The 26,581-nt window shown below is 40.4% G+C and overlaps 2 protein-coding genes across 3 annotated transcripts; both read left to right on the forward strand.

Moving 5' to 3' along the window:
* Positions 1–955: 955 nt before the first annotated feature.
* On the forward strand, positions 956–6,602 carry dnajc4 (DnaJ (Hsp40) homolog, subfamily C, member 4). Of its 2 annotated transcripts, none has more exons than XM_069170919.1 (8): positions 956–997; positions 1,542–1,618; positions 2,764–2,888; positions 3,025–3,115; positions 3,632–3,813; positions 4,657–4,824; positions 5,322–5,408; positions 5,554–6,602. In XM_069170919.1, exons 3-8 carry the CDS (start codon positions 2,797–2,799, stop codon positions 5,648–5,650), a joined length of 717 nt encoding a protein of 238 aa, XP_069027020.1. In that variant the 5' UTR covers positions 956–997; positions 1,542–1,618; positions 2,764–2,796; the 3' UTR covers positions 5,651–6,602. The 2 variants fall into 2 exon arrangements, with proteins under 2 accessions (XP_069027020.1, XP_069027021.1); XM_069170920.1 differs by lacking the exon at positions 956–997 and adding an exon at positions 1,022–1,190.
* A 1,469-nt stretch (positions 6,603–8,071) lies between these two features.
* vegfba (vascular endothelial growth factor Ba) lies at positions 8,072–24,865 on the forward strand. Its single transcript, XM_069170921.1, has 8 exons — positions 8,072–9,144; positions 13,002–13,053; positions 13,142–13,338; positions 13,416–13,489; positions 13,603–13,638; positions 17,871–17,954; positions 19,989–20,204; positions 20,844–24,865. The coding sequence occupies exons 1-8, from the start codon at positions 9,067–9,069 to the stop codon at positions 20,863–20,865; spliced, it is 759 nt and encodes a 252-aa protein (XP_069027022.1). The 5' UTR covers positions 8,072–9,066; the 3' UTR covers positions 20,866–24,865.
* The last annotated feature ends 1,716 nt before the right edge of the window (positions 24,866–26,581 follow it).

Consider the following 26,581-nt stretch of genomic DNA (forward strand, 5'->3'; position numbering starts at 1 on the left):
TTTTGCCAACTGGAGTGCAATCATTGTTTATTCACAAACATATTGAATAGCACTGTAATAAAATTCATTCAAAAGGAATGCATTTTTATAACTCATTATGTTGGCTCTGTAAACTTCGTATAAAGATCTTTATATACAGTTAACAAGAAAAGAGGCTAAAATAGGCCTACCAGTGGTATTTAACTGTATTGATACTTTTACCCAAGTAAATTTATCTCAAATAATCACAAATAATCATAAGTAAAGGTCATGCGTACATTAAAAATCCTACTGAAGTAAATGTGCATAAGTATCAGCACCAAAATGAGTTAAAATATTACGGTAAATGTTCTGGTTTGGTCCCTCTGACTGATATTTTATTATGTATGACATCATGAACTTATTAATACTGCAATGGTAATATGGAGTCTGTGTGCAAGCAGCATGTCACTGGTGTAACTGTGTCCAGTTTCATATCCCAAGACATCAAATAAGTCCGAGGGGTCTTCAGATGATTACTGAGAGGAAGAAAAAACAAAGTTCTGATCTACAAATGTGTTTGTGAGAGGTTTAGAGGGAAAACATCTGTATTTGGTGGAGCTGTTGACAACCCATGGACAACTGAAATGTGCCCCGACAACACACAGATTAAAAAAACAAACAACAAAAAACGGGTTTAATATCTAACAGCGTGTTGTATTTAAAAGCTTGTTATACTATCTACTGTGTCAAATCATAAAACTACAAATATATAAAGTAAATGTTGCAGAAATAATCTTCTGAAATGTAGTGGAAGTATAAAGTTGCCAAAAATGAAAGAGTGAAAGTTATGAAGTACAAGAACATCAAAATTATACTAAAGTGCAGTACTTATGTTAATGTACTTATGTTCATGCACTTAGTTACTTTTCATCACTGCCTGTAGTTGTGAAAACGATGGCCGCTTTATTTTGAAAGTAACATTTCTTGGTTTCCGGTTTAACTCACAGATGTACTGTTACGACACTCAGTTATTCTGGTATGTCACCTTTCTTCTGTCAAGCGCTGGTTTTAAAGTCGTTTCTATTGTGACGTATGGCCTCATGTTTGTTTACTGATTTTGACTGAACACCCTTATTTCAATCAGACCGTGTTTATTTTTTTTATTTATTTTTTTAGACAGCTAACAGAACTTAAAGCTAACCCCGGCTAGCATTAGCTTGTCTGCACAGGTGAGCAGAACAAAGTGTTCCTGCGGGACATTTATGAGGTCTGTCCTCGGGAAAACTTTTGACAAATATGGTTATTTCATATAGAAACACACGCCAGAACCCAGCACTCACCTCTGTAGTAGCTGCTGTCGTAGCTAATAAAGTAATTCACGTTTATTTTAAAAGTATAACTTGGACCACAATCACTCACAAAAACAAAGCTACATGGTGTTAAAATGAATGACAGGTTGTTGTTGTTGTTTTTTATGTTTAAGTGCCTAATGAAAGATCTCCTAGTACCAGCTGATAGATGTGTTAGTCTTTAAAAAAAAAAATATTCCGCTCACCCTGTCCTGTGTTGTGGTCCTCAAGTCACGTGGTGACAGATATGAGGGGGTCTGCTGCTGCTGCTGCTGACACCTGCGTTTTCAATGGGAACACTGTGAAAGGTAATCTCTTTTATTTGAAGCTTTACTTGTCTCAGTATGTTTGCAGATTAAAATGGTTTGGTTGACAACACAATAATTGTGCCGGGGTCAGGAACATTCAATAACACGTGCAACAGATTGGACTGTCTCCTATAAACTATGCATGTTAAACTGTGTATTAACCTAAATTTGGTAAAATTGTTGTGTGTGCTTTTTCTTGTCTCAGTTCAGTTGTTTTGTTGGAGTCAGTTACAACACTGCTGTCGAGCAGTCAGGGGGTTCAAACATTAAGCAAAAATGAACTCCTATCTGCCACCAATCTCTGCATGTAAACTATGAGTTAAAAATCAATGCAGTATCTCAAAACATAATTGCAACACTCAAGTGGTATCTTTATTTTCTTACCCCTCTGTATACATGGTCAAAGTTTTCCCGTGTTTTACACGTTGCTCATTTGGTAGTCGTAGATTAACGGCAAATATTCCACACCATTTACGTCACGGACAGTTGTAGTTCTGTCATTCATGTCTGCAGATGTTCAAGTTGAGAATTAGGGCTTGACAAAAAGGACTCTATAATAATACCTCTATTTTGCAATGATATTGTAGGGATTACTATTAGTTCTTTCACAAAATATTTACACAATTAAATGTTTGATTAAAAAAAAAAATCTGTAATGTGGATGTAATGACTGAAAATATATCAGCTAGAACAGTCTGGTAAGTAAAGAAACTTACATGTCTTTACTGTAATGCAGCTTTCAAAACCAGGAAAAAGCAACAATTATGCTATATCCTGATATTACGATATCCAAAATCTGAGATGATATCTGGTCTGATATAGATACTGGTTTGATATTGTATCACAATATAATAAAATATCAAAATACCGCCCAGCCCTACTGATAATTTTTTTGAAAGAGACATGCATCCTGATTTTGCTCAACCTTAATTTGACTTCTTTATCAAATAACATAATTAATTCTTTGCTGATCTTTTACCGACAAAGATATCAGAAGAGTCTCAAAAATAAATATGAAAATGGCCAACCATTTCCCCCCGAAGAACTCCGTTGTATAACTTTCAACTTTACTTTCAACTTCTCTGATTCTCCTGTAATGACTCTTTGTGTCATTGCTGATGTTAACATCTGTCCTCGCTCCTTAGCTCCTCTGTGTTGAACCTCAGAAACTTCCCATCATGCAGTTGGAGGCTCAGCTGCGTCTCTGTCAGAGTTGTCTTTGGTGCTGTAAGAGTGGACTGCGGATGCTCTCCCAGAGCTACGCGCACAGGTACATGTCGTGAATATATGTGTGTTGAATTTAATCTGATTTACTTGAAACAACTCGGTTATTGTGCTTATGTACTCTGTATTTTTAAAGGTCTGAAAGCCCGCTTGGCTTTGAGTGCTTTGCTTTCTCACCACAGAAAAGCTGTGAACCACTACGACCTCCTAGGAGTCAAATCTGAGGCCACCTTGGAGGAAATAAAAAATGCTTTTTTTGACAAATCTAAGAAGGTATCACCCTCCTTTGATTTCACACTCTGCATTTAACGAACATGCCTGACCACACGAGGGCAGCCTTTCACAGCCTAGTTTGTATGTGCTAACTCTTCCCACAGAGGACTTCCTGTTTGTTATCATGCTGTGTCTCCCAGTGTACTTAATTATGTATTGAGCCTGTAGTTCTGGCATAACTGAGACAACTCACCCCTTCCAGAGAAAAAAGTGTGCAAACCATACCTATGCGTGCATTTTTTTTTTAACACAGAAAGTGCCCTGAGCAGCAATTCCCTGGTTCAATTCCAGGCAGACCTTCACTGCACGTCATTCCCCTCCTCATTTCCTGTCAGTCACCCATGTCACTGTCAAATAAATTCATAAATGTACCCAAAAAATAATCAGTTAAAAAGCATGCGTTGATGGAAGTATCCACCTCCCTGTAATCACGTGGCTGCACCGCAATATGTCTTGCTTCATTGGTTGGTTTGGTCAGTCGGCTTCATTACTGACTCTGTTCTCCTCATCATGCAGCTGCACCCGGATAGCGACCCTTCAAACCCGGAGCTGCACAGCCAGTTTGTGGAATTGAACGAGGCGTACCGAGTGCTGAGCAAAGAGCTGAGCAGAAAGGCGTACGACTTCAAAATCCGGCAACCGCACAGTGGGAGTCAGGCCTTCAGCTCTACCTCCAGTCACACCAGCTACGGAGCCAGGTGAGGACTCGCACAGTCTGTTTGATGTAACCTGACCTTCCTCTTTCACTCAGTGTGGGAAAAAGACAACTGGCTGATGTTCTTCCGAGGCAGGAAGACAATTTAAAAAGCAGCCTCAGGCTCAGTTTTTGTTTGCTGTAATATTTATGCTCTTCTTGTGAAGCCTTAACAACTGAAACCTCGAACCACTGCAGTAGTCCTTAATGAAGAATGCATCTGTGTTCTTTCTCAAAGAAGGAAAAGTAACCCTGCAATTTATTGTAGAAATGTAACTTTATATTTCTAGATGATGCTTGGACAGAGTGGTGCATAGTTTGATGTTTCAGGTTTTGTTCAGCTTTGTGCTCGAATCTAGAAACTGTGCATTTGAGGATGTTTCTGCTTAAACCATAGACCAGGGAAAGCACAGGTGATGGCTCAGTTCCATTAAGTTTCCCAATATACCATGACCGTTTACCAGCATGAATAAAAGCAGGACCTTCTCGGAGTGGAATACAGCCCTCATTAATACACCTGTGCTTCACTAAGTCTGCTGTGAAACCTGCCTGTTAACCAGTCTTCAGAATCTCAAATTATTCAGTTTAAATTATTACATATCCAGAAAAAAAACACAAATTCATCTCAAGGTTTCCTTGTTGTGAAAAAACTGAAAATCTTTGAGAGTTAAATTCAACAGCTCAGTGGAAGATTCAGAATTACAAATGACTTTCTTGTCCATCACAGTTGAAATTACTGTCACTCAGGCATCATTACTGCCTCAGTTCTGTCCGTTTGTACCTTCTGAAACACCGCTGGGTTTGATGTCACCAATCACAATCAATCTTTGTCTCCTTTTGTTGTCAGTAAGGGTGCCCAGGACAACATTCGTTACTGGGAGCAGTTCGGTCAGCCTCAGGCTGAGGAGATGACGGCGGAGGAGCAGCAGAAGAGGAGGAGGAGGAACTTCCGCCTGGTTGCCTCCTGCGTCATCACCATGATTCTCAGCATCGGAACACACGCAGTCTTCTTCAGGTAAAACACACCACACGTGTGCTGAGTGTTCAGCACTTTGTTTTGTCAGGAAGGACATTTTTAAGCAAATGTTTCACAATGTGAATATTATCACCTCACATATAAGAGGGTATTTAGAGTATTTTTACATTGCTGCCATCCTGTCATGTAGTCCACCCTCATTGTTTACTGACTCCCCTCTTGGCACCCGTGAGTTTTGCTTGCTGTTCTTTCACATCCAGATGAATGAGGAATTTTGCGGACACGCCTCCGTGCCTTTTGTGTCTTGGCACATCCTCACGACTTGTGGCCCTATGTTTGTTTTCACAGACTGACTCTGTGCCACTTGTGTTTGTTGTGAGATTTACTTCTTTGTGATCTGAGGAGCTGTTACAACAGCTGTACAAACTCATAAATACGACTGAGAACACAGAGCACCCGCTGAGCTCCGAGTTTTTAGGTTAAGCAAAGTTATTCTCTGAATGGTGTCGACTCGAGTGTTTCTCCAACACTTTCAGGAAAATGGAGGAAGTTCACAATGACTTCATGGACAAGAAGGATCGAACCATCACAGAAATGTACAATCACGCCAAAGAGAGAGCCAGGTGAGTGCAAGAGCTCCTTCAAATTAATTTGTGCTTTGTCATCTCTTTAAAGGCACATTTGGCTGCTGACTGTGAATTATGTTTCAGTTTTGTGGTGCATGAATTCTGAGCCGAGACTGACGCCATCTCGTTTGCGGTTCCCCAGGGTCAACGGTTTTAAGAAACAGACAGAGCTCCTGCGACAGAAACACACTGAGTTCCTGGAGAAATACAAAATCCGCAACGATGGAGAGGACAAATAGGAGAGTCTCCAGCTGTGCTCTGTGATGAGGGAGTTTGAACTGCCAGCAGGTTTTAGGATTTAACCGTTTTTTCTGATGTTTTTAAACACGTTCCTGCACCCGTGTTTGTCCTCAGGTGAGATCCTGATAGCTGCAGAGCACGGGTGTGACGTTGGGGGTGTCATCTGGTCATACATGTGGTTTTACATGAACGCGCTGTGCTACACGTCACAGGACTGTTGAACCATTTATAGTGGGTGCCTAATTTGAAGTGATGTGACTGTCAAAAGGATTTACAAACCTCAGAGGAGCCGTGATGAGCACTATTAAAGTGCCTCTAATGGTTCATCGACCTCAGCCTCATTTCTGTGTTAACGTTGTGCAGCATGTAGGGCTGCCAGATAACAGTGAAGTAATGAAGGATGACAGCTGATAAGGACACAATGAGACAGACTCTTGTTCACACCAATGTCATTCTAGAACTTGATTGGTTAAACGATGTCCTCGGTTGTACACAAGAGGACGCTCCATCTTGTCCTCTTAGGTCTGTTGAGCCTGCGTCTGTTCGGGGATGATTGAGGATGCTGCAATATAACACGTTCCAGGTAAGGTGTCCGAAACGTGCTGCCAGGTCTGATCTGTATTCATAGTTGTTTAATCTTCGGATCATTTCTGCATTTCCCGGCAACTCGTAATCCAGAATGTTCAATATTATGACTTGAACAGTGCCACCGATATATATTAATGGTTCAACTATTGTAATAATATTAAAACTGTAAAAATGGAATGCAATAATGCGATACAAAAAAGTGTATCACTGACGGTCATTTCAAACCTCCGAAACCAACATTTACCATTTTGCCTCTCAGTTTTAGATATTACAGATTGTTGTTATTTATCTGTTTTTGGCTGCCTAATCTTTTCCCTTGAGGGACGTCGGAGAGAAATTATTAAAAGATTGAGTTTTTCATCACTTCCTGTTTGCTTAGTTTCTCATCCGCAGATGTTTCGGTTCTGTTTTTTTAAGATACTACATTTAGAAAATGATGAATTCCTTACTTGCTACAATTTTTGTAATATCTACAGTGAAATTTACTTCCTCTCATTGGCAAGAGATTCAAACATCCAGCTTTACACAATTTTAATGAACAACTGCACAGGAGAGTCAGTATTGATGTAATTCGATAATTATTAATCTGCCGTGTCAGAATATATTTTCCATTACGTCAGTGGTCCGAATTTGTGAGTAAAGTTGAACTTTTAAACCTCAAATGATGCATTCACAGTGTAACTGAACTGAAAACTAACTTTGCTGATGCAGTAATGCAATGATATGTCTGCATATTATCGCATAATCTCAGTTTTCTTAAGATCATCCAGGAAAAATAACATTTGTTTAGTTGTGACCTCGTGAAACAGACACTTGGTTTAAACCAATATTGCACAAGTACGGGCTACGAAAGATGTTACCCTTCTCCGTCTCTGTCTCATTGTCACCAGCGTTGCCTGCCCTGAGACGTCAGCGGGAGATAACATACTGTGTCCCCGCATAGCTCACAGACACCCTCACCCTCATGTGGCGTGTGAGTGCCCTGTCATAACCCAAACACACCATAATGACTGAGAGTCTGGTGTCGGCGTGCCTCCACACAAACTCATACATTACTGATGGGAGACAAGGCTCACGGGAGAAGAAAAAAAAGCTATGAACACAGTTATAATTGACTTTGGTCTTTAGTTTAATGAACTGCAGAGAAAAACTGTGTCGAATCATGCTCTGAAATAATACTCTGACTTTAATGTCCTCTGGTTTATAACTTCATTGGAGAAAATTCATTGGATTAGTTGTTTCAAAATCTACCCCTTCATTGCCTTCCTATAATTAAATGAAAGCGAGGATATTATTGATTAAATAAGTAAGTTTTTAGAAATTATGGATACCCAAGACAAGATGTCCCTTGTATTATATTTCCAAACAAGAATAAGGCTGCTCACAATCCTACAACACTGCCAGGAATCAAATTTGAGAGGCTGAAAAATTTCTGTTCTGCATAAAGTACATTTAGACATACTTATGAAGGGCGGCATGCAAGTAGCAGTTTATTTTCCTTGTTTATTAATCTGCTGATGGTTCTGGTCTATAAAATGTCAGAAAACATGGAGGAAATCCTTTTTACATTTGTCATAGTGGCATCTTAACATTGCTTAAATTTGTCCAAACCAAAATATTCAATCAATTTGCCACTTCCTCTTTAAAATAATGACTTTATCGATTCTAAAAAAAATAGTTACTTATTACTAATCATTGAATCTGCTGATTGTTTAAACTGTTCATATTTTGATACAAAAATCTGCATGTAAATACACAACATTACTGAATCCAGCCGTATAAAACCTGCCAGGCTTAAAAAAAAAATCTCCAGTGGGACATGAACTCAGTGTCCCCAGTAGAAGGCACAACACATGCTAGAGGCCCCTGGAGGCCCCCTGGACCCCCACTGCGGGACTAGTTGAGACGCTGCACCTGTATCCGCGCCTTTCCCGTTTGGAGAAAGTTGGCAGCCAATGGTTACGCTGCGTGCGTCTCAAGGGCAAAGGAAATGAGGAAACCGATCACAACAACAATTGAAGACTGCTACCTTTCCAGACCTCTGTGCGTGTATGTGTGAGGACTGCCCTGCTGCTCTGCCGGCTCTGCTGTAGCTGCACTGCCATGACAGCGGAGGATGTATTCTAGGTTTATTTATAAGGGGGTAAAAAAACGGAAAGATGCGCCTGGAGGGGCAACGTCACATTTTCTGTGGGAGCGACAGTGTGCTGAGACTGTGACCGAGCCGGGGAGAGGAATATGCGGCACTGTCCCTCTGCACGTCGTCCCAAAGCGTCGGATCTTTACCGGATAAACATCCTATAACAGGATGATGTGATTGGTTTTTTTTTTCCCAGGCACGCCGGATTTTATGATCGCACCACGTTTCAGCGGGAATCTGTATGATCCTCCAGTCACGCCACCCCGGACCCCCCAGACCGGTTTCATGAGACCAGGACCAACAGACTGACGGTACTCAAAATAAATACAAGAAAGCATCACTTCAAAGTTCATACAAGTTCCGGGAAAAAGGAGGGGATTTTGGTGCTTTGGTGTCACGGTTAGTCATTAGCTAATATCATAAGAAAGGCACATTTATAGGCTACTGTCAGACGAGAGTTAAGGTTAGGAACTGACTCCTGGTAGTTTATTATCATTTTATAAAGTTGATATTCCGACCCTGAGGATGCCACCCTGGGAGACCTTTCAGGGAAGGGAGGCTGGGGAATGAAACCGGGATATCTTTAATCGGACACAGAGGCGGAGGAGGGAGGACAAACTACCTTCTTTTTTTCTTTTTTGGATTGGTCCAAAAATATTTTTTGCGTGCCCCTTGGACTCCTGCACAATGGGGATTATGCTTCAAGTTATTCTAGGAATGTTTCAATTCCTGCTGCTCACCAGAATACCGACGTCTCATGCCAAGGTATGTATGTATATGTATAGACCATTTGACCTAAAAAAAAAAACAACTGCATCCAGCCACCAGCCAGGAGCTTGTGTGACTCATTTCCAGCTTATTTTCAGGGTCACTTTATGGGTTTAAAGGAAGCTACCGTCCTTTTTGTCTGAATTTAGACTGGTGGTAGTTGTAGCTTGGTGGAAGTTATCCCCGAGGTCAGTGACACCTGTCACTTCAGGTCCTGTGACAGAAAAACACAATAATAATCCTGCAGGATGCTGTTCGTCTGTGGAACTCAGTTATTACATGATATTATGGTTTGCTGTCTCCTCTCACTATTAATATTCAGTGATACTTTATATAAGGCAGCTTTTATAAAAAAGTTTATAGACTGTTGTGAACATTATAGTCGAGTAAAACTTGGTAGATCAGTTATAAACATTAATTACAACAATTATTGAGTTGCCAGGTTGTGGGAAATCCTCCTCCCTCATGGCACTTGCTTTGTCTCCTTTAGCTAGCTCTATATTCATTAATTTCTCTTATATATTTATCGCTGTATACCGTATGTTTGAGTGATTCATCATCCTAGACACTACACGGCGCTCAGCAGCAAACACCGTGAAAGCCTCTTCACCTGCTCACACCCGAAAGGTTCAGCCTACCATGCTGTCTGCTTCTCTGACAGGTTATTTGAAAAAGGGGGTCATCCTTCTCCTCCTGCAGCGATGAAGCTCAGTGTGTGAGAGATGGTGTATAGCTGGAGGGCAGGGTGTTTTTCACACACACACACACACACACACACACACACACACACACACACACACACACACACACACACACACACACACACACACACACGTCTACACGGTGTTTCTCTGGGAGTGTTAGGGAGTTAGATGGTTTAGACAGCAGACAGACAGCAGTGCCAGGGCAGATGGCTTTGGGCTGCCACTCAGGAGCGTGTGTGTGTGTGTGTGTGTGTGTGTGTGTGTGTGTGTGTATGTGTTTGTGCCAGCTCCTTGCATACGGCTGCCAAAAGGAGTTTGTCTTAGACTTGTCTCCAAGACTGATACAGAGAAGACACATTTACTTCAGTTCATACCAGTCACAAAATGGCCTCAGTCCAAGCTTAACTCAAAGCTGTTCAATTAATGTGGGCCAGACCTGTGTGTGTGTGTGTGTGTGTGTGTGTGTGTGTGTGTGTGTGTGTGTGTGTGTGTGTGTGTGTGTGTGTGTAGAAGGGGGTGGAGCAGTTAAAGGGGGGGCAACTGGACAAAGTCTACATTCCCTTACAAGTGGCCTTGGTCTTCATACACACATGGGCCGAATAATGTCTGTGCAGATGTGTTTGTGTGTGTCAGAGAGAGAAGTATCTAGCTACAAAATTCAGTTTCTCCTTATTTTTCAGTGGTGGAAGAAGTATTCATATCCTTTACTTCAGTAAAAGTAAAATTGTATTCTTTTAAAAATGCTCACAGATACATTATTAGATTTTTAATATGGAAACAAATGTGGTAGAACCATTTTCCTTTTGTAGCTGCCCAGTCCAGTGGTTCCCAACCCCTGTGTTAGGCCCCTCCATTGGGTCATGAGATGAATTTGAAAGGTCATTAGATGATTAATGGACTTTACTCAAATATTTGCAGCTATTTGTGAACAGTGTTTGGGAGCAACTAGTTAAATGTAAATGAATTACAAAATAAAAGTAATTGTAATCAGTTACAGTCACTGACAAAAAATATTGAATTGAATTACATATTTTACACATCAGAATATATTATTTTCAGTAAAAAGTTCATGTGTAGAATATGATATTCATTCTGTTGCTTTGCATCTTTTCGCAGGAATGACTTTTGTCTATGTCCAAACAGGCTCATTTTATTTGGCAGAATGCACTCAAATTATGAACGTTGTTTCTGATTGGTTCCCTTGTTTGAATTTGCTCTGCTTCTCGTCTTCCAATCAAATCAATGTGCAGTGCTCTAAGCAGCAGCACCAAGATGGTTGGCCATGTCATTGGAAAAGACAGAGATGTTTAAAAAGAGTTATGGAGGTGACCTGAATGAAGACTTGGTTTGAGGTTATAGTAACATTTTTCATTAACTGCAGTCAGGTATGATCTATGTACTTGGGATTTATTTTTGGTTGCGCTTTTAAATCTAAATATTCAAGTGCTAATTCAAGTTATATTGAACTTTTAATTAAAGTTTGACAGCAATCAATGTTTAGTTGTGTTGAAAGGTTTACACTGCCTAGTTTAAATTTAGTTTTTAGGACTATTTAATGTTACTCTGCAACCTATTACATTTCAAAAGTGACCTTCCCAACACTGTTTGTAAAGTATTTTAATTATTTGGTCCTCAAACAGTCATTTAAATGAAACCATGTGCGAAGTTTGTAAGGGAAAAGATGGAGCTGTTCTTACCTCAGACTTTTGTAAATGGTCACAAGACAATCAGGTTGGAAAGCAACAGTTTAATATTTATTAATACATAGGTCTGAATGTAAAATATTACTCTGCAAAGTAACAAGTGCTGAAGGTAAATTTATAAAATGAAGGCAGTGGAGTATAAAGTACAATATTTTTCTCTGAAATGTGGTGAAATGTACTTTCCAGCAGTGTTTTCCTTCCTCGGACTAAAATAAATGGGCAACATGAAGTGAAATAAAAAGAGAAAGGCCAGTTAAATATTGGATTGGTATTTCTGTCAGACCAAAACATGTATACCAATCATTTTCTTTTAAAGTAATAGTTCACTGCTGAGAAATCCAGTGGCAGACACTCACTATCTACCGCTACTGAAAGTTTTTCCAATGCCGTAATCAGGCGATAGACTTCAAGGCGAAGGTAGCAGGTGCAACTCAGGTTCATGTAGCTCCCTCACTCACGAAGATGACTATGTGGTTGAAATTTGATTTCTAATGCACTCAGTTGAACCAATAGACCTTGTCTATGCAAGAAATGTTTCATAACAGCCTTAAATGAGGGGCATTTAATTTAGCTGCCTTACTGTAGGCCTCCTTCAAGGTTGTATCAAGGAGTACCAAAGTTCAGACTTTTCCTTCATGGTATTTACCACCACGCTTTATCGAGCCTGTCATGTTCAGATTGCAGGTGTGAAATATTGTGGTGTTCATTAACAGGAAACACTTTGATCTGCTCCAGGAGGCTTTTTACAACCGTGTCAAACAGGAGGCTGCAGACAATTGCTTCAAAGTAATTACAGCCATATCATGGGTTACCTCAGCAATAAATGCTGATTAGTGAACAATAACAGCCCATATTTGAAGTGTTATCTTGCTATAAACACGTGAAAAAAAACAACCTTTTCTTTAAATCTGATAGATAAGCTAAATAAAAACACAGAAGCTAATACTTTTTAGCATGTGCAGACAATCTGGGAGTCTTTGAGGGTTTTCTTCTTGTGCTTATGACATTTCCTCAATCTTAAACTTGACTAAATTTGATCTTAATTTCATTTATAATGTTAAAATGTTCTTATCGATGAACAATGTAGATTTTGATTTATTTTGTAAACATTTGATTGAATTTAAACACATAAATTCTTTTCGTTTGATTTTGGCATGAAAATGTTGCACATTCTTTGGTTGACATGATTAAAAATTGCACATATAATATATTTCTGGAGGATGTATGAGGGTATTTTAGGTGTAGAAAATGTATTGTTTTTCTTTGAAGATGGCATACCAAAATTTACTGGCTGCTGTACATCGTTTTTTCACTTTCACCATGTTCACTAAACTTGAGTGAAACCACTTATCATGGCTCTTCAACATGTCAGCTTGACCCGGAAATCCTGAATTCTTTGAAACAAACTTCTCTCATTGATTTTCTTTACTTTTATTTCTCTCTCCAGCTCGCTCACTGGCGGCCAGCAGACTCCCCCAAGTCCAGGGAAGGTCGAGAAGGTACGCTCTTATGTTTCTTCCGCGAATCCCATGTCATGGAGAAAAATGTAAAAATAAAACTGATTATTTGTTTGTGTTGCTTCACCAGTGCGACGGTGGTTGGAGGTTTACTCGCGGAGCGGCTGCGAGCCTCGGGACACTCTGGTGGAGGTTTGGCGGGAGTTGCCGGGGGAGACCCACCATCTCTTTGTGCCGTCCTGCGTGTCGGTGAGGCGATGTGGCGGCTGCTGTGCTGACGAGGCCATGGAGTGTTTGCCCTTGCTCACACACACACTCACCATGGAGGTACACACAATCACCAAATCTCTGTCTGCTTCAGTATGTGATAAATCTTGAATGATTTTTCTCTGCTCTGTGTGCAGCTGATGAGAACGTCCTTCATGAAACACGAGCTCCTTGAGCTGCCCTTCATCGAGCACAGCCAGTGTGAGTGCAGGTAATTAAAACACACTGTTCATGTCTGCGCACAAAGGAAGAGATGCAACGTGTACCTGTTGTTCATGGCCTCACTGCACTTTCATACTGACACCCTGTTTAATGTGTGTGCAGATTAAAAGAACAATTCCAGCCAACACCGACTACAAGGTAAAACACTCATTATTTCCTTTCTTTCTGGATTTCCCCCCCCCCCCCAAAGTTGTTCGTGTGTTAGTGAGCTGTTTTTGTGACATCTTTTGTTTCACTTTTTCCTTATTAAACAGTCTATCATCCCATGTCTAAGCTCTGCACTAAGGATACACTGTTCTGCTAATGATGCTACTAATGAGTCGGCAGTAGTCAGACCAGTATTTCAGTCAAAAACAGCGCCTCCTGATGAATAAATGGCTTTATAGTTTCTTAAAGAGGTTATATTTATCAGATACTTGCTCTCAGTCATTATATGAGGCAAGCATGCTTTAATCAATTATTAATTTCAAGCAATTTGTCATTTGGGTTGATTTAAAACTCATTTTTGCTGCAAAGGTCTAACATCGCTGGCAAATAACTCATACTACATTACGTTAATCCATGAAACGTGTCAGTGTTCGCTTTCGGGCTTTACTTATCTAATGAAACACAGTGAAGAATCAACATGCTCACACCTGTTTAACTGGTGCATTTAAACAGCAAAAGGGACACCCAGTTAAACACTAGTAGAACACTGATTACAATTTAGGCTGTAAAAGGCATCTTTTGGAATTTTCTTGCTTACTCACTAAAATGCATGTTGAATAACAATTTTCCATCTCAATGATGATTCTTTAAGTATTTGAAATGTTCAGATCCATTTTTACCAGCCTGCCGTCTTGTTCTTCCCTGCATGTATTGCTACATGTCTTACCTCGTGATAAGTCACCTGTAAAGCAGTAAAATAGTGTGACACCATTGATAAGACAGTATTTGACCTCATCTGTGTGTACAACACCTCGAGTAACTCCGTCACACTACTAAAAGGTAAAAAACACCTCATTCAATGTGTTTAATCTCTGACAGTAAATTTCCTTTAATACACCAGGCCGGACAGCTGAGCCAGAGACATTGTGGTTACATGGCACAGGTCTTTGCTAAACTTCGTTAAAAGAAATTAGGTAACAAACTGATCTCTGTGATAGTTTACTGATCTCAAGGTGAGAAAAGTTTGAAATTTCTGTAAATTGATTTTAGAGCGTCAGATTTTTCTCAGTCGACAAAAACTTCACAGAAAATGTTAAAGTCCTCTGACTGTGGGTCAACTTTCACATTTAGTAAAGGAATCTTCCTCTCTTGCATGTGGGGACTCCTGTGTTGAGGTTTTGTAGCGTGTCAGCTGGGACTGACAGCTGTACACTGTGAGAGAAATATTTCTGCTGGATCCCTGCTGTTTGTTTGTGTGCCTCGTACTAGCAGGTCCAACCAGACAATCATATGATTGCATCTTTAATGTTTATGTCACCCTGCTTCCTGTTAGGATGGGGACATAAATAATGGGATTCCAGTTCATGTGTATACTGTATGCGTTTAAATAATTATTTTTTTTCTACCTTCAGTTAAAAGTCATGAGTTTATATGACTCTGTGTGGTTTTCTGACATTTTTACATGCTATTGGCATTTGTACATACTCGCTGTGTTAATAATAAGTGTGTTTGTGTGTGTGTGTGTGTGTGTGTGTGTGTGTGTGTGTGTGTGTGTGTGTGTGTGCATCAGCAAGTTAGCATCTGTGTGACTCTCTCCCAGCATCCCCTGGGGTGGCCAGCATCCTGTTGTCACCATAGAGATGATTTTATCTCCCCTGCCATGTGCTCTCTCACAGACTGACGGAGCAGAGTCACGCATCCATAATAGTAAATTAGAGCTCCAAAAACAACAGCAGCAGCAGCAGCACAGTCTGTTAATATGGTCAGGGCCGAGCGGGTAAACACTGCCCCCGTAATTGAATATAGTTTATAGCAGCAGATGGGATTAGAACAGAGACAAGTTATAGTTGGTTAAAACTAAAACCAGAGCTGTAGATACACTTTGTTGCACAGATAAAAACATGTAAAACAGATTGAGCTCAATAAAGGCTGGGCACTCAAAATGATAAAGCTGACTGCTGTCAGCAAACTGTTGTCAGAGCTTAAAGATCCCCTCCAGGCATAAATACTCTGATTTGAACAACGATTGTGTCTGATGTGGTTTTTCCACAAAAAAGTTCAGTTATCTTTTTCAACTTTTTCAACTAACATCACCGCCTTCTCCCTCATTTAAAGTTACAGAATCTATGAATAATGCAGATTGATTGAATTTCTGACATTTAATTGCTCGACAGGATTTCTCATACATCACTTTAAAGTCTACTTCCAGTGAATATACATAGGAGGCTTCAAGTTTCCATATCACACTTATGTGTATGTTGATTCCTCTCATCAAGAAACCTAATTTGGAGTCCTCTGACCCATCAAATTACAGACCAATATCCACTTTGCCTTTTCTGTCCAAGATCTTGGAGAAAGTTGTATTTAAGCAGATTCAGTCTTTTATCAGTTTTAATGGCATCTGTGATGTTTTTCAATCTGGTTTTAGAACGTCTCACAGCACTGAATCTGCCCTTTTAAAAGTTTTTAACGACCTTTTACTCATTGCTGATGCTGGTGATCCCGCCATCTTGCTTTTTTTTCGACCTCACTGCTGCTTTTGACACTGTGGACCATGAAATTTTAATCTCCTGCCTTGAGCACTCCGTCGGCATCCGAGGTACTTCCCTACAATGCTTTAAATTCTACCTGAATGACAGATCACTCTCTGTCATCATGGGCAACTGCTCCTCTCAACAGGCCCCCCTGACCTGTGGGGTACCGCAGGGGTCCATTTTGGGTCCACTTCTGTTCTCACTTTACATGCTTCCTCTTGGATCCATTTTCCAAAAACATAATATTTCTTATCACCTCTATGCCGACGATATTCAGATATACCTTCCCTTCAAATCTGGCACTGCCTCTATAAGTTCACTAATGAGCTGCCTGGCTGATGTCAAAATCTGACTGTCGCAAAAACAAAATGTATGCCTCAACGAAGGTAAAACAGAGATCTTGCTGCTCAATCCCTCTCGCCTTTCAGCTGTGACACCGGACAGTCCTTCATTGTGTCTTGGCTCTATGGCAACCCACTTTAATTTTCATGTTAAGAATCTGTGTGTGATTTTTGACTCATCTTTTAAATGAGATCTCCGGATTAAATCTGTTGTCAAAGTCGGTCTCTTTCAGCTAAGAACTTTAGCTAAGGTCAGGTGTCTTAATGGACCTGCCTATCTGTCCGACCTGCTGCATCCTCATACCCCACCTCGCTCACTCAGGTCTCTCGACCAACAGTTTTTAGTTATTCCGAGAGCAAAAATGACAACCGGGGCCGACCATCCCTTCTCTGTTGCTGCTCCTAAACTCTGGAACAACCTTCCCCTTAATATTAGGTTGTCGTCCATTTTACCAATGTTCAAAAGCTGTTTAAAAACCTATTTATTTTCACTGGCCTATCCGCTCTGACCTCTACTTGGTATTTTTGTGTGATTTGTGTTAGTTTGTCTTGATTTTACTTATTTTCATTAATCCTGCCTTTTCGAATGCGTGACTGTTTGTCTATGTGTGGCACTTTGGGCAACCTTTGTTGTGTTTTAAAATGTGCTATACAAATACATTTTGATTAATTGATTATGTGAGTCAAATATTGTTTCACCAGAATCAGCTTCCAAACGATTTGTGATGTCACAAATCATGCTCTTAGGTCGGCCCCTTCAAATCAGATTTCCTGAGGATAGGGAAACTTTTCTGCTTCAGGAGATGAATGTAAACACACACTTAAACTGATATTGATGAGCATATCACTGTTGAGCAGATGAACATGTGCTACTGTTTGAAATAAGAAAGGTGGATAAAGTTACAAAATGAAATACATATTGCAGACAAATATCATAAATTACTTGAGGAATATTTCAGATAATGTTGTAGTGAGGAGCCCTGACTCTAAACTGTGTGTTTCATTTAAAATTTAAATATGTTGAAATTAGCTATAGGGATTTGGTTGAAATTTTCTGACACCATTGCACAACAAAGTTTTATTATTTTCCAAAAAAGGCAAAACATGTAAATCTGGAAAGTTTAACACAAGTAGCTGTTGGAGAACTGAGTAAAATTAAAAAGTGTTAAAAATTAAATCCAAAACTTTTAGATTGAATGTTGCATGCAGTTTTTGGGGTTCATCAGGAGAGACTGATTTGATTTTAGTGTTTGTCGTTCCAACAGACATCAGAACTAAATACAATTTACAAGACGTGAAATCCTGCCCATTTAAAGTGTGCAACATTTTGTCTGTTTGATATTCTCAGGCCGTTTCTGAAGCCACCAAGAAAAGACAAGAAGAAAAGGAGGGGGAAGTCCAGACAGATGACAGCCGAAGCTGTCAGAGCTGCGTATGTTGAATATTCAGTGCACACATTTGATTGTTCGTACACGTTAGTCAATATTTCCCAGATGCTCTCTGCCTCAGTGTGAATGTTGGAATTAAAGAAAAACTGGGTTATCTGGTCTACAGTATTACTGAAGGACAATTTGTTTTACAGCCACAGCACTCAAGGTCTCTCTTTCTCTCTTTCTCTCTCTCTCTCTCTCTCTCTCACACACACACACACACACACATACACACACTGTGAAACTCCATAATCACAGTCATCAACTCAGTCAGTAGTTATTAGTAGTCATCAGTAGTCTGACATTTCATATTATTCTCAGTGATTTAAATGTGGAGCCACGTGCATCGTATATCTGCATGAGTCCTGAGCAGTGAAAGATAAAAGAGTAAGAGCTCTTTTCCTCTCTTTTCTTTTTCATCTGATTCCCCTTCTCTTTGCTGTCAGTTATTTCCGGCCCCCGGGGGCCAGAGGTGGCTTTGGTTGGGTGTGATGTCCCTCAGCACCCATCCATCACTCAGAACAGGCTTTATTCAGACTCTGGCAGGGGTGAAATCCTGGTAATTTGCTTCCAAATGCCACCTCCTATGTCCATGCCAGCGGCAGGCGTGGTCATCGGATGTGAACAAAGATGGCCCCTCTCTGCCTCATTAAGTAACTTCATTAAGGCCGCCAGCCTCCCGGGAGGACTGAGCCCGAACCAGCTCCAGTTAATGGACCAACTGATGCAGGCAACTTTCTCAGACTAAAACCTCAGACAGGAAAAGTGTAGGGCGTCTAGAGGAGAAGCTGAAGACCTCATAGGCAAGTATGCGAACATAGCCATGGTAACAGACAGAGAGACAGACGGACAGAAAGAGGAGAAAGTTTGTCTGCAGCTAAGGAGACAGTATCCCACATTAGTCACACATCTCCCACACACTACATTGTGTTGGTTTGTTTCAGACTGGCAGTGTGTACGTTCAAACAATTCATTTTTAGCCCATCGGTCGGTCCGCCGCTTTGTTCCAGAATGATATATCTCAACAACTGTTGGTTGGATTGAGATACAATTTTGTGCAGACATTTACGGTCTCAAAAGGATGAATTCTGCTGACTTTTGAGGACCCTCTGATGTTTCCTGTGGCGCCACCTTAAGGTGGACTTTTGTGATTTTTCAATGAAATCTTAATAATTATGTGATTAAATTTGATTGTGACAGTCAATCACTCCATGTGATCAATTAAAAAGTTAGATAATTCCTAGATTTGTCAACTAGCTCCAGACTCTAAAAACAATCCCTCTAAAAATAAAGCCCTGTGTACCGTGTTGAGATGAAGGAACGTTCTGTATCAATTTTTCACAGGTGGTTTACCCGTATTTCATAAATACCCATTCGATCGTCTGAGCTGAACCCCCATCAAGCGTGAACAGTTCAAGAGGCAGGGCATCCATCACTCACGTCGGTCACCCGGGACAAAGAACGTTTCTGATTATTAGAATTTAAGTGGTGAAGAAAATGTCTTCAAATTCTCCTGAGGATGTGCTGTAACTTTTTAGACATTGCACCTTAAAGATTAGAGATGTCTGCAAAAGAAGAGGATACAGAGGATTAGCTGTAAATCTACAGAATTTTCCGAATTAGGATTAACAGAAATATCAATAAATTTAAAGGAAAATCTGCTGGTAATTTTCTGCCAGGACGTTATCTCATTTTTTAACAGAGCGCCATCAGGTCAAATGTTTTGCCCTTTTATAACTAATACCAGCAAAACTATCAACAGTCTCGTGGGGCTCAGCTGTACTTTGTGTGTACAGCTAATTATGTCTGATTAGCAATTTTAGCATGCTAAGACACCACACTAACTTGAAGAACATGGTAAACGTCATACCACATGTGAGCTTTAAGACCATGTGGGAATGATGATGTTAGTATTTAGCTCAAAGCATTGCTGTGCTTCAGTCCAGCCTCAAATCACCACCACCATCTTTTGATGATCAGTGAATTAATAAATTCTGCAGCTAACCACTCTTTTCTTTCACCCTTCTTCCATCCAGAACCCTTGCTCCTCCATCTCTTCCTGCCACATCCTCTCCTCTTCCTCCGTCACCTCCTCCCACCACTTTCTCGGTCTCTCCCTCTCAGACACCTCGCTGCCGCCCCTGCAGGGGGAGGAAGTGGACCTTGGATGTGACGTCATGTCAGTGCCGCTGCACCATCAGAGCTGAGAGCTGCAGCCGGAAAGACCAAAAGCTCAACATTCGCCGATGCAAGTCAGTCCACACCCAACCAGAAAATAAAAATCAATCTGTTGCTTGAATTTCTTTTCAATGGTTTTGGAACTGAAACACAATATAAGGACAAGGGAAGATACAGAGATGAGCATTAAAAAGAGACCTTCAAAAGCTCAATCATTTAGGAATCAAGATATAAGAGCCTAAATCAGGATACGTTTAGTGAGTTTATCTTAATAAAAGTTCAATCAGTGAAAGCTGAGCTGCATCAGGCTGTGTCTACTATTGAATGAAGCTGCAGAGCATGTTCTCCACTTTAATGACCCACTCTGAATCAATTTACTTTTACATTTGCTGAAATAAGAAGGCTTTGCTCTGAGGAGCTTTAACTCATGTGGTAGTGCGGTTTGACTTTATTTTCTAGGGTCAGCATTTTAATTCCACATGTTGAGGTATCTTTGACCAAAAGACTAAAACCCAAATAGATCCTAATGTGGGTGTGTTTGATAGAGAAAATGTAGGTTGTTTTGTACAAGAGTATCTGTCAAGAAAAAGTGCATCTAGACACTGATTTTATCACCAGACTTATAATTCAGTATACATGTGAGAATCAGCCTTGTATCTGAGAAAAACGATTTCATGCTAAAGCCCTTCTCTCTTTATTGTTCATTGTTCCAGGTGTGATTCCATGAGGACTTGATGTGTCCGCCCACTTTCTTTTCATCTCCTCTCCACCACCTCCCCGTAGATTCATCGCCCACTCTCAGCATCCAGTATCTCAAAATGAAGGAAATATTAGTGGAAGGACGCACGGGACCCTGCAGCAGAGCTCCAGTAAAGCAACATCATTGCAGCCTAAATGCACTGTAGATCCACGTGGGTGCTTCTATGGCACAGCCTCTGTCAGTTCACATGTACATGCATGTAGCGTCACAACACACATTCAACGAGTGGGGGATGAAAGTGGGAGAAAAATGACAACTTTGAGGGATGTGCAAAAAACCTGACAAAAGCCTGTAGGTGAACATACTCTGCTGTGGTTTTTGGTTGGACTCCAAGGCGTTCCTTTCAGCATAAGAGAACAGTGGAAACAAGAGCGAGCGTACGCTACGAGAACAATGTTGATGAAGAAGGGCGGTCGTATGCCGGTGTCCTACGTGCTGACATTATTTGCTCACAAGGACACTGCACCTAGAGACGAATTCTGGGTTTACATCAAGGCCACTTTGTGCGCAGAGGATGTGCAAAACAGATTAACGGTGAACACATACACAGTAAGACATACCAGAGGAACACAGGACATGCACATGAACTGGCACCCCAGTGTGTGTGGACCTATTTAGTGGAGCTAAATGCTGGGATGGAGTGTATCTGTGTGGTCTCCCCACTGAAAGACCCAGATGGGCTATCCCTGCAGCCGTCCTCTCTTATTCAAAGCGTATGACCGCAGGCTGGCTCTCCAAGCGCTTTCCGGCATTTGTTTAATTTGGGCCTTTTGTCTCTGTTTCTCCTTGGCTCCTCCATTTGAAAGGAGACTTTTGCCTCCCTTTTAGGCAGTGAGCAGAATGACAATAATGAGGCCTGGCGGCTGTTCACTACTTCACACACATGCATTCACAGTCATAATACCAGGAATACGGACGACACAACACATGCAGACACACACACACCCTGCTGTAGCACACATACATCCATATTTACACACACATCCGATGTGAAATGAATGCAGGTAGCCATAAGCTTTTGTTTGTGCCACACCAAGTGTGCAAATATGTCAGTCGTTTATTTGCAATTTACTGCAAAGTCTTCATTAAGTATTGTATTATATGCCTCTGTTTTATATTTTATTATGATTTTGTGGAGTTGATTGGAAAATATTCTATATTGCAGAATGTGTCTTTGTTTTGTTTTTGTTAATCTTTAATCCGCCTGGATAAAGAGTCACGCTGGGTGGCCGGCTAAACCGATACCCAAATGTATTGAATTTAAACAGAGACGGCTCACACGGCCACAAATGGGTGACTCTATACATTATAATGTGTAATTCAAACAATCAGTGGGGCAGTGTTGTCTGTAGCACACAAAAACCAAGCAAATAGCCGTCCCCAGTGCAGTGAAAGGAAAACACGGCCGCTGTTGTTGCACGTTAGAGCTAGGATGGAAAGACTATTATTCAGTTGGAACATAACTTGTTTATATTCTGACTGAATCTCACGGCCTAACTCCATGTTGGTTCATGACTGCTTGGCTGCCGGGTGGGAACAGGGATTTGAACTGTGACTGTTTCAGAAAGGATGAGGTCTTAAGCAGCTTGTCAGTCAGTGTGACGAGCTAAAGCCAGAGATCAGAGGTCCTAAAGTTGCAGGTCCCGGAGTTTAAACCCATTTTTGACACCCATTCAGAGCTCAATTTTACTGGGAACATTTTGCCAGTGACGTCTCAGCTCCATGAGAAACGGTAGCTTTGAAAGTTCAAGATTCATGTCCATACTTTCCCGAGGATTCATACAATCCAGCTGATTGAAGAATAGTCACTCAGAAAACAGCGTGCAGTCCAGAGTCTGAATTATTTATATCCACCTCGAAGCAACAGAACATTGTTTCAGTGGCTGCTGTGATAAACTTTGTTTTTATACTCTCCTGAGATGAGATTATTTTGTCCATGCTCCAGTTCATTGTTCAGTGTTTATTACTGCCAATCAACGTTTAAATCACTACCTCTATATCGTAACATATTAATGACCAAGTATTAGAGCATCATTGTTACTTTCTCTGTTATTTCAGACCTCTATTAAGATTATGATGCTTTTAGCAATAAGCACAGTCTCGGGTGTCAGGACTCGGAACTGCAGCAGATCTGCAGTGATTTTCACTGATTTAGAGGACACTGTGTGATTATATGGAAGAGGAGGTGCTTCCCCAAAGCTTTTGTAGCCTCAAACTACTGGTGACCATTCATGGCTTTATAGGTTTAGTTCGACATTTTGGGAAATAACGTTACCACTCCCATTTGTATGGGAAATATCAGTCCTTCCAGGAAATGCTGCAATCACATTAATTAATGCAAACTCAACCAGTTGCTACAGTGTTTGCGGGAGTTTGCAATTTAGCCCAAATTTCCCCGTAGTGAAGGTATTGAATGGAAGCTCCACTGTAGGTATTCATGGAAAAAAGTAAGTCTTTCCAAGTAAAACTTGCTTTTTCAACAAAAATAAAGTCTCTTCTCATCATCAAGACAAACCATATGCAGGGTGACTGGGAAAAGAACAGAAAGTGGACATGACAAGGTTTATGGGAAATGTGGTCTGACTGGAAATTACAAATCATCAATTCTCTGCGTCAGTCTAATCATACAGCGTGACTTAAATTACATGAGTTTATCTGCAATTGTAAGAGATTGCACCTCGTTTTTGCGCATAAAATTATTGAGAAAGGATTAAAGTACTTATTTTTACACAAGATGTTTATTGCTGTCACAGATTGCAAACAAATCAAATCAAATCAAACCCCTGGATGGACTGAAATATGAGGCTGGAGCTAGCAGTCTGTTACCTTAGCTTAGTATAATGACTGGAAACGGAAGGAACAGTTTGCGTTGCTCTGTCCAGATGTAACAAAATCCATGCAGGAGCAGCACTGTTTTTTGACAGATTTACTTGGTGAGATTCAAAGCCAGGCTAGCCATCTACTCCTGTTTCCAGTCTTTAATCTAAATTACACGACCTGGCTGATAGTCTAACTACGTATTCACTGAGCAGACATGTAAGTGACATCAATCATCTCGGCTAACTGAAAGTTAAAAAGTTCACTTCCCAATCTTTTAAACTATTCCTTTAAGGTTTTTTTTTGTTGTTTTTTTTTACTCACTTTCAGCTATATTGAGATCACAAAGCACATACTGTAGATTATTCCACTGGAAAAAAAAAGAAGAAAAAAAAACATGTTGGGGGCAGAGCTGAAAGAGCTAACTGACTCCACTCATGCATACATGTATGACACATCAAGGACATTCCACCTACGAGAGTTGTGGTGCTGAGACAGCTTTTTAGCTTCCTCTCGGGCTCCAACTGTTTCTTCTTGTGACCAAATTTTCTAAACTCAAAGCATTAATTCTGAACAATAAAAGCAACAACAGCTAATTCTACTGATCTGCATCTTCTGGCCCCTCCGGTCATTTCAGCATCACAACTCTTTAAAGCTTGGACGTATTAATGAGCATCAAATATCAGTGTGCATTGTATCAGCACAGTCTACATTGTACTGTTAAGATAGCCCTGTTCTGACCTTCAGTGTCTTAGTAGCCTATAGATGCCCCTCACTAAACTATATAACATTTTATAATCTCTAATATCCTGCCATGACCTTGTGTATGAGGTAGAGCATACTTTAGAAATGTATTTGTAACTTCATTCTAGCTGTACCTTGCAATGAATCTCTTCTCTGCAAATACATACTGCAGCCTATGTATAGAGATAAACTACACTCTTTTTTTGCTGCTACACCATTTGTGCCCTTTTATGATGTCTTTGTAGAAAACAATGCAGTTTTATGTCGTATTAGTATATACTGTACATGCTAATTAATCGACTCAATGTCCACATTAAAGTGTATACTGCATCATCAAATATATTCAACATGATACCAGGATACAAACATGATGTTACAGATGTTATTAAAGGAATGTCTTATTTTTCGTATAAACCTGTCGTTTTCTTCCTATAACCTGTTTCATGTCCCTCAGTTTTGACCTCAGCCCCCCTTCATCTCCTCCATCCCCCCTGTTTCTTTTGTTTTAATCCCTCATTTGACAATAATGAAAGGCAAACAGACATTTTTGATTACGGTGCCACCCAGGGAGTTGGGTACAGAGAAAAAGTGCGTATGTGATGTGACGTGGTGTTATGAGACATAATATTGTTCCCTCTCCTCCTCTCTGTACTGCTGAGTCAGAAGCTGGTCAAGTACAAAGTGCGCGTGTCTGTGTTTGTGTGCGTGCGTGTGTGTGTGTGTGTGTGTGTGTGTGTGTGTAAAATTACTATAAATTTAAGACAGAAGATCTTAGAGGTCTGTCTTTTTAGGAAGAGGAAAGATGAGGAAGAATCTGGTAAAACAGCCTGGATAGGAAAGGAAAGAGGAGAGGAGCTCAGAGCTGCTGCCACCCTATCTGTTGAAGGGCATTATGCCAGTACTAAATATAGCAGCAAGATTAGGGAGACAGAGAGAAATAGAAAAGGACAGAGTGAGTCATTTCGATACTGAAAATATGCTGTTACTTTAAAATCTGCCCATTAAAGCTCTGTGCTCCTCAGAAACCTTTCAAAAATGTTAAGAACTGTACTGAGGAAAGCAGAAACAGCCTCTGCTCACACTTTCATATTTCTCTGTGTTACAGTTCAGATTTTAGACCATGAGCTCACATGTCTCCCTCCCTGTCAGCCTCCCTCCGTCCCTCTTTGTCTCTCTCAGTCTTTGCACTTGTATCAGGACTTCCTGTATTTTTCCACCTTGCTTTTCTCTGCATTCAGAGTCAGTGTTTTTCTAATAACTCCAGCCATGGTTTCCTCCCTGCTTTTGTAGCAGCAGCTGTGTTGAAGCAGGTACTGGACGCTATCTGGCCTGCGAGTATGTGTTGTTAGATGGTATCAGCGCTCCTGTGTGTGAGAGAGAAACACAGATAAAACACACTGAGAGAGATTTAGTTCAATATGTGCGGTGTAAAGAAGATTCATACCTGTTTGCTGGTTTCTGTTAAACTGACAGGAAAGTGAGCGTTTGTTAAAGTCTCCTGTGAACACAAAGAACTTTTTTTTTTATTTTACAGAAAAAACAAACTGTGTTATCTTCAACAGAAACATGGATCCACAGACCTTGTCTTTCTCACTCCACTGAAGGACATCAACCTTGATAAAAGATTTACAGCTCTTGCTATTACATGGGAAACAGGATGTGTAAAGTCAACAGGTTGAGAATTTAGTTGGAAGATAACAGCCTGTATGAAGAGATTTAATTTAACTAAATTTAGGGTAAAAACCACCAAAAAAACCTACCCTACAAACACATGACATCAGGGAGACATCATGTTCACCATGGATGTCACCTTAAAAGACTTTTAAAAAAAACATCTCTTGAACGTCCAGCATGGATGTCCCACTGATATCCAGGACGAATGTTGAAAAAACTTTTAAAGAATACATCAATGACATTGAACTAATGTCTCCCTGATGTTGCTTTGGAGGGAAGGAGATCAACAACTATCTGTGCAGCTACTGGAGAGTGAAATACAGATTACCAGTGGGGAAGCGATATAGCTAACCCACCAATATGTAAAAAATGTAATCAATTTAAGAATATACATTCATGTATGTCAATGTTAAAATGAGATCGATTTATTTTACCAGTTGGAAATAATATATACAA

Source organism: Embiotoca jacksoni, unplaced genomic scaffold, assembly GCF_022577435.1.
Source record: "Embiotoca jacksoni isolate LCO1_2020_lvr unplaced genomic scaffold, fEmbJac1.0.p SCAF_5, whole genome shotgun sequence".
NCBI lineage: Eukaryota > Metazoa > Chordata > Actinopteri > Embiotocidae > Embiotoca > Embiotoca jacksoni.

Excerpts from the sequence above, each read along its gene's own strand:
- vegfba (XM_069170921.1), top strand. The coding sequence starts at position 9,067 with ATGGGGATTATGCTTCAAGTTATTCTAGGAATGTTTCAATTCCTGCTG. Across the intron at positions 9,145-13,001 it reads TACCGACGTCTCATGCCAAG|CTCGCTCACTGGCGGCCAGC; the intron begins GTATGTATGTAT and ends TTCTCTCTCCAG. Across the intron at positions 20,205-20,843 it reads CTCAACATTCGCCGATGCAA|GTGTGATTCCATGAGGACTT; the intron begins GTCAGTCCACAC and ends TCATTGTTCCAG.
- dnajc4 (XM_069170919.1), top strand. The coding sequence starts at position 2,797 with ATGCAGTTGGAGGCTCAGCTGCGTCTCTGTCAGAGTTGTCTTTGGTGC. Across the intron at positions 2,889-3,024 it reads TCCCAGAGCTACGCGCACAG|AAAAGCTGTGAACCACTACG; the intron begins GTACATGTCGTG and ends TTCTCACCACAG. Across the intron at positions 3,814-4,656 it reads CACACCAGCTACGGAGCCAG|TAAGGGTGCCCAGGACAACA; the intron begins GTGAGGACTCGC and ends TTTTGTTGTCAG.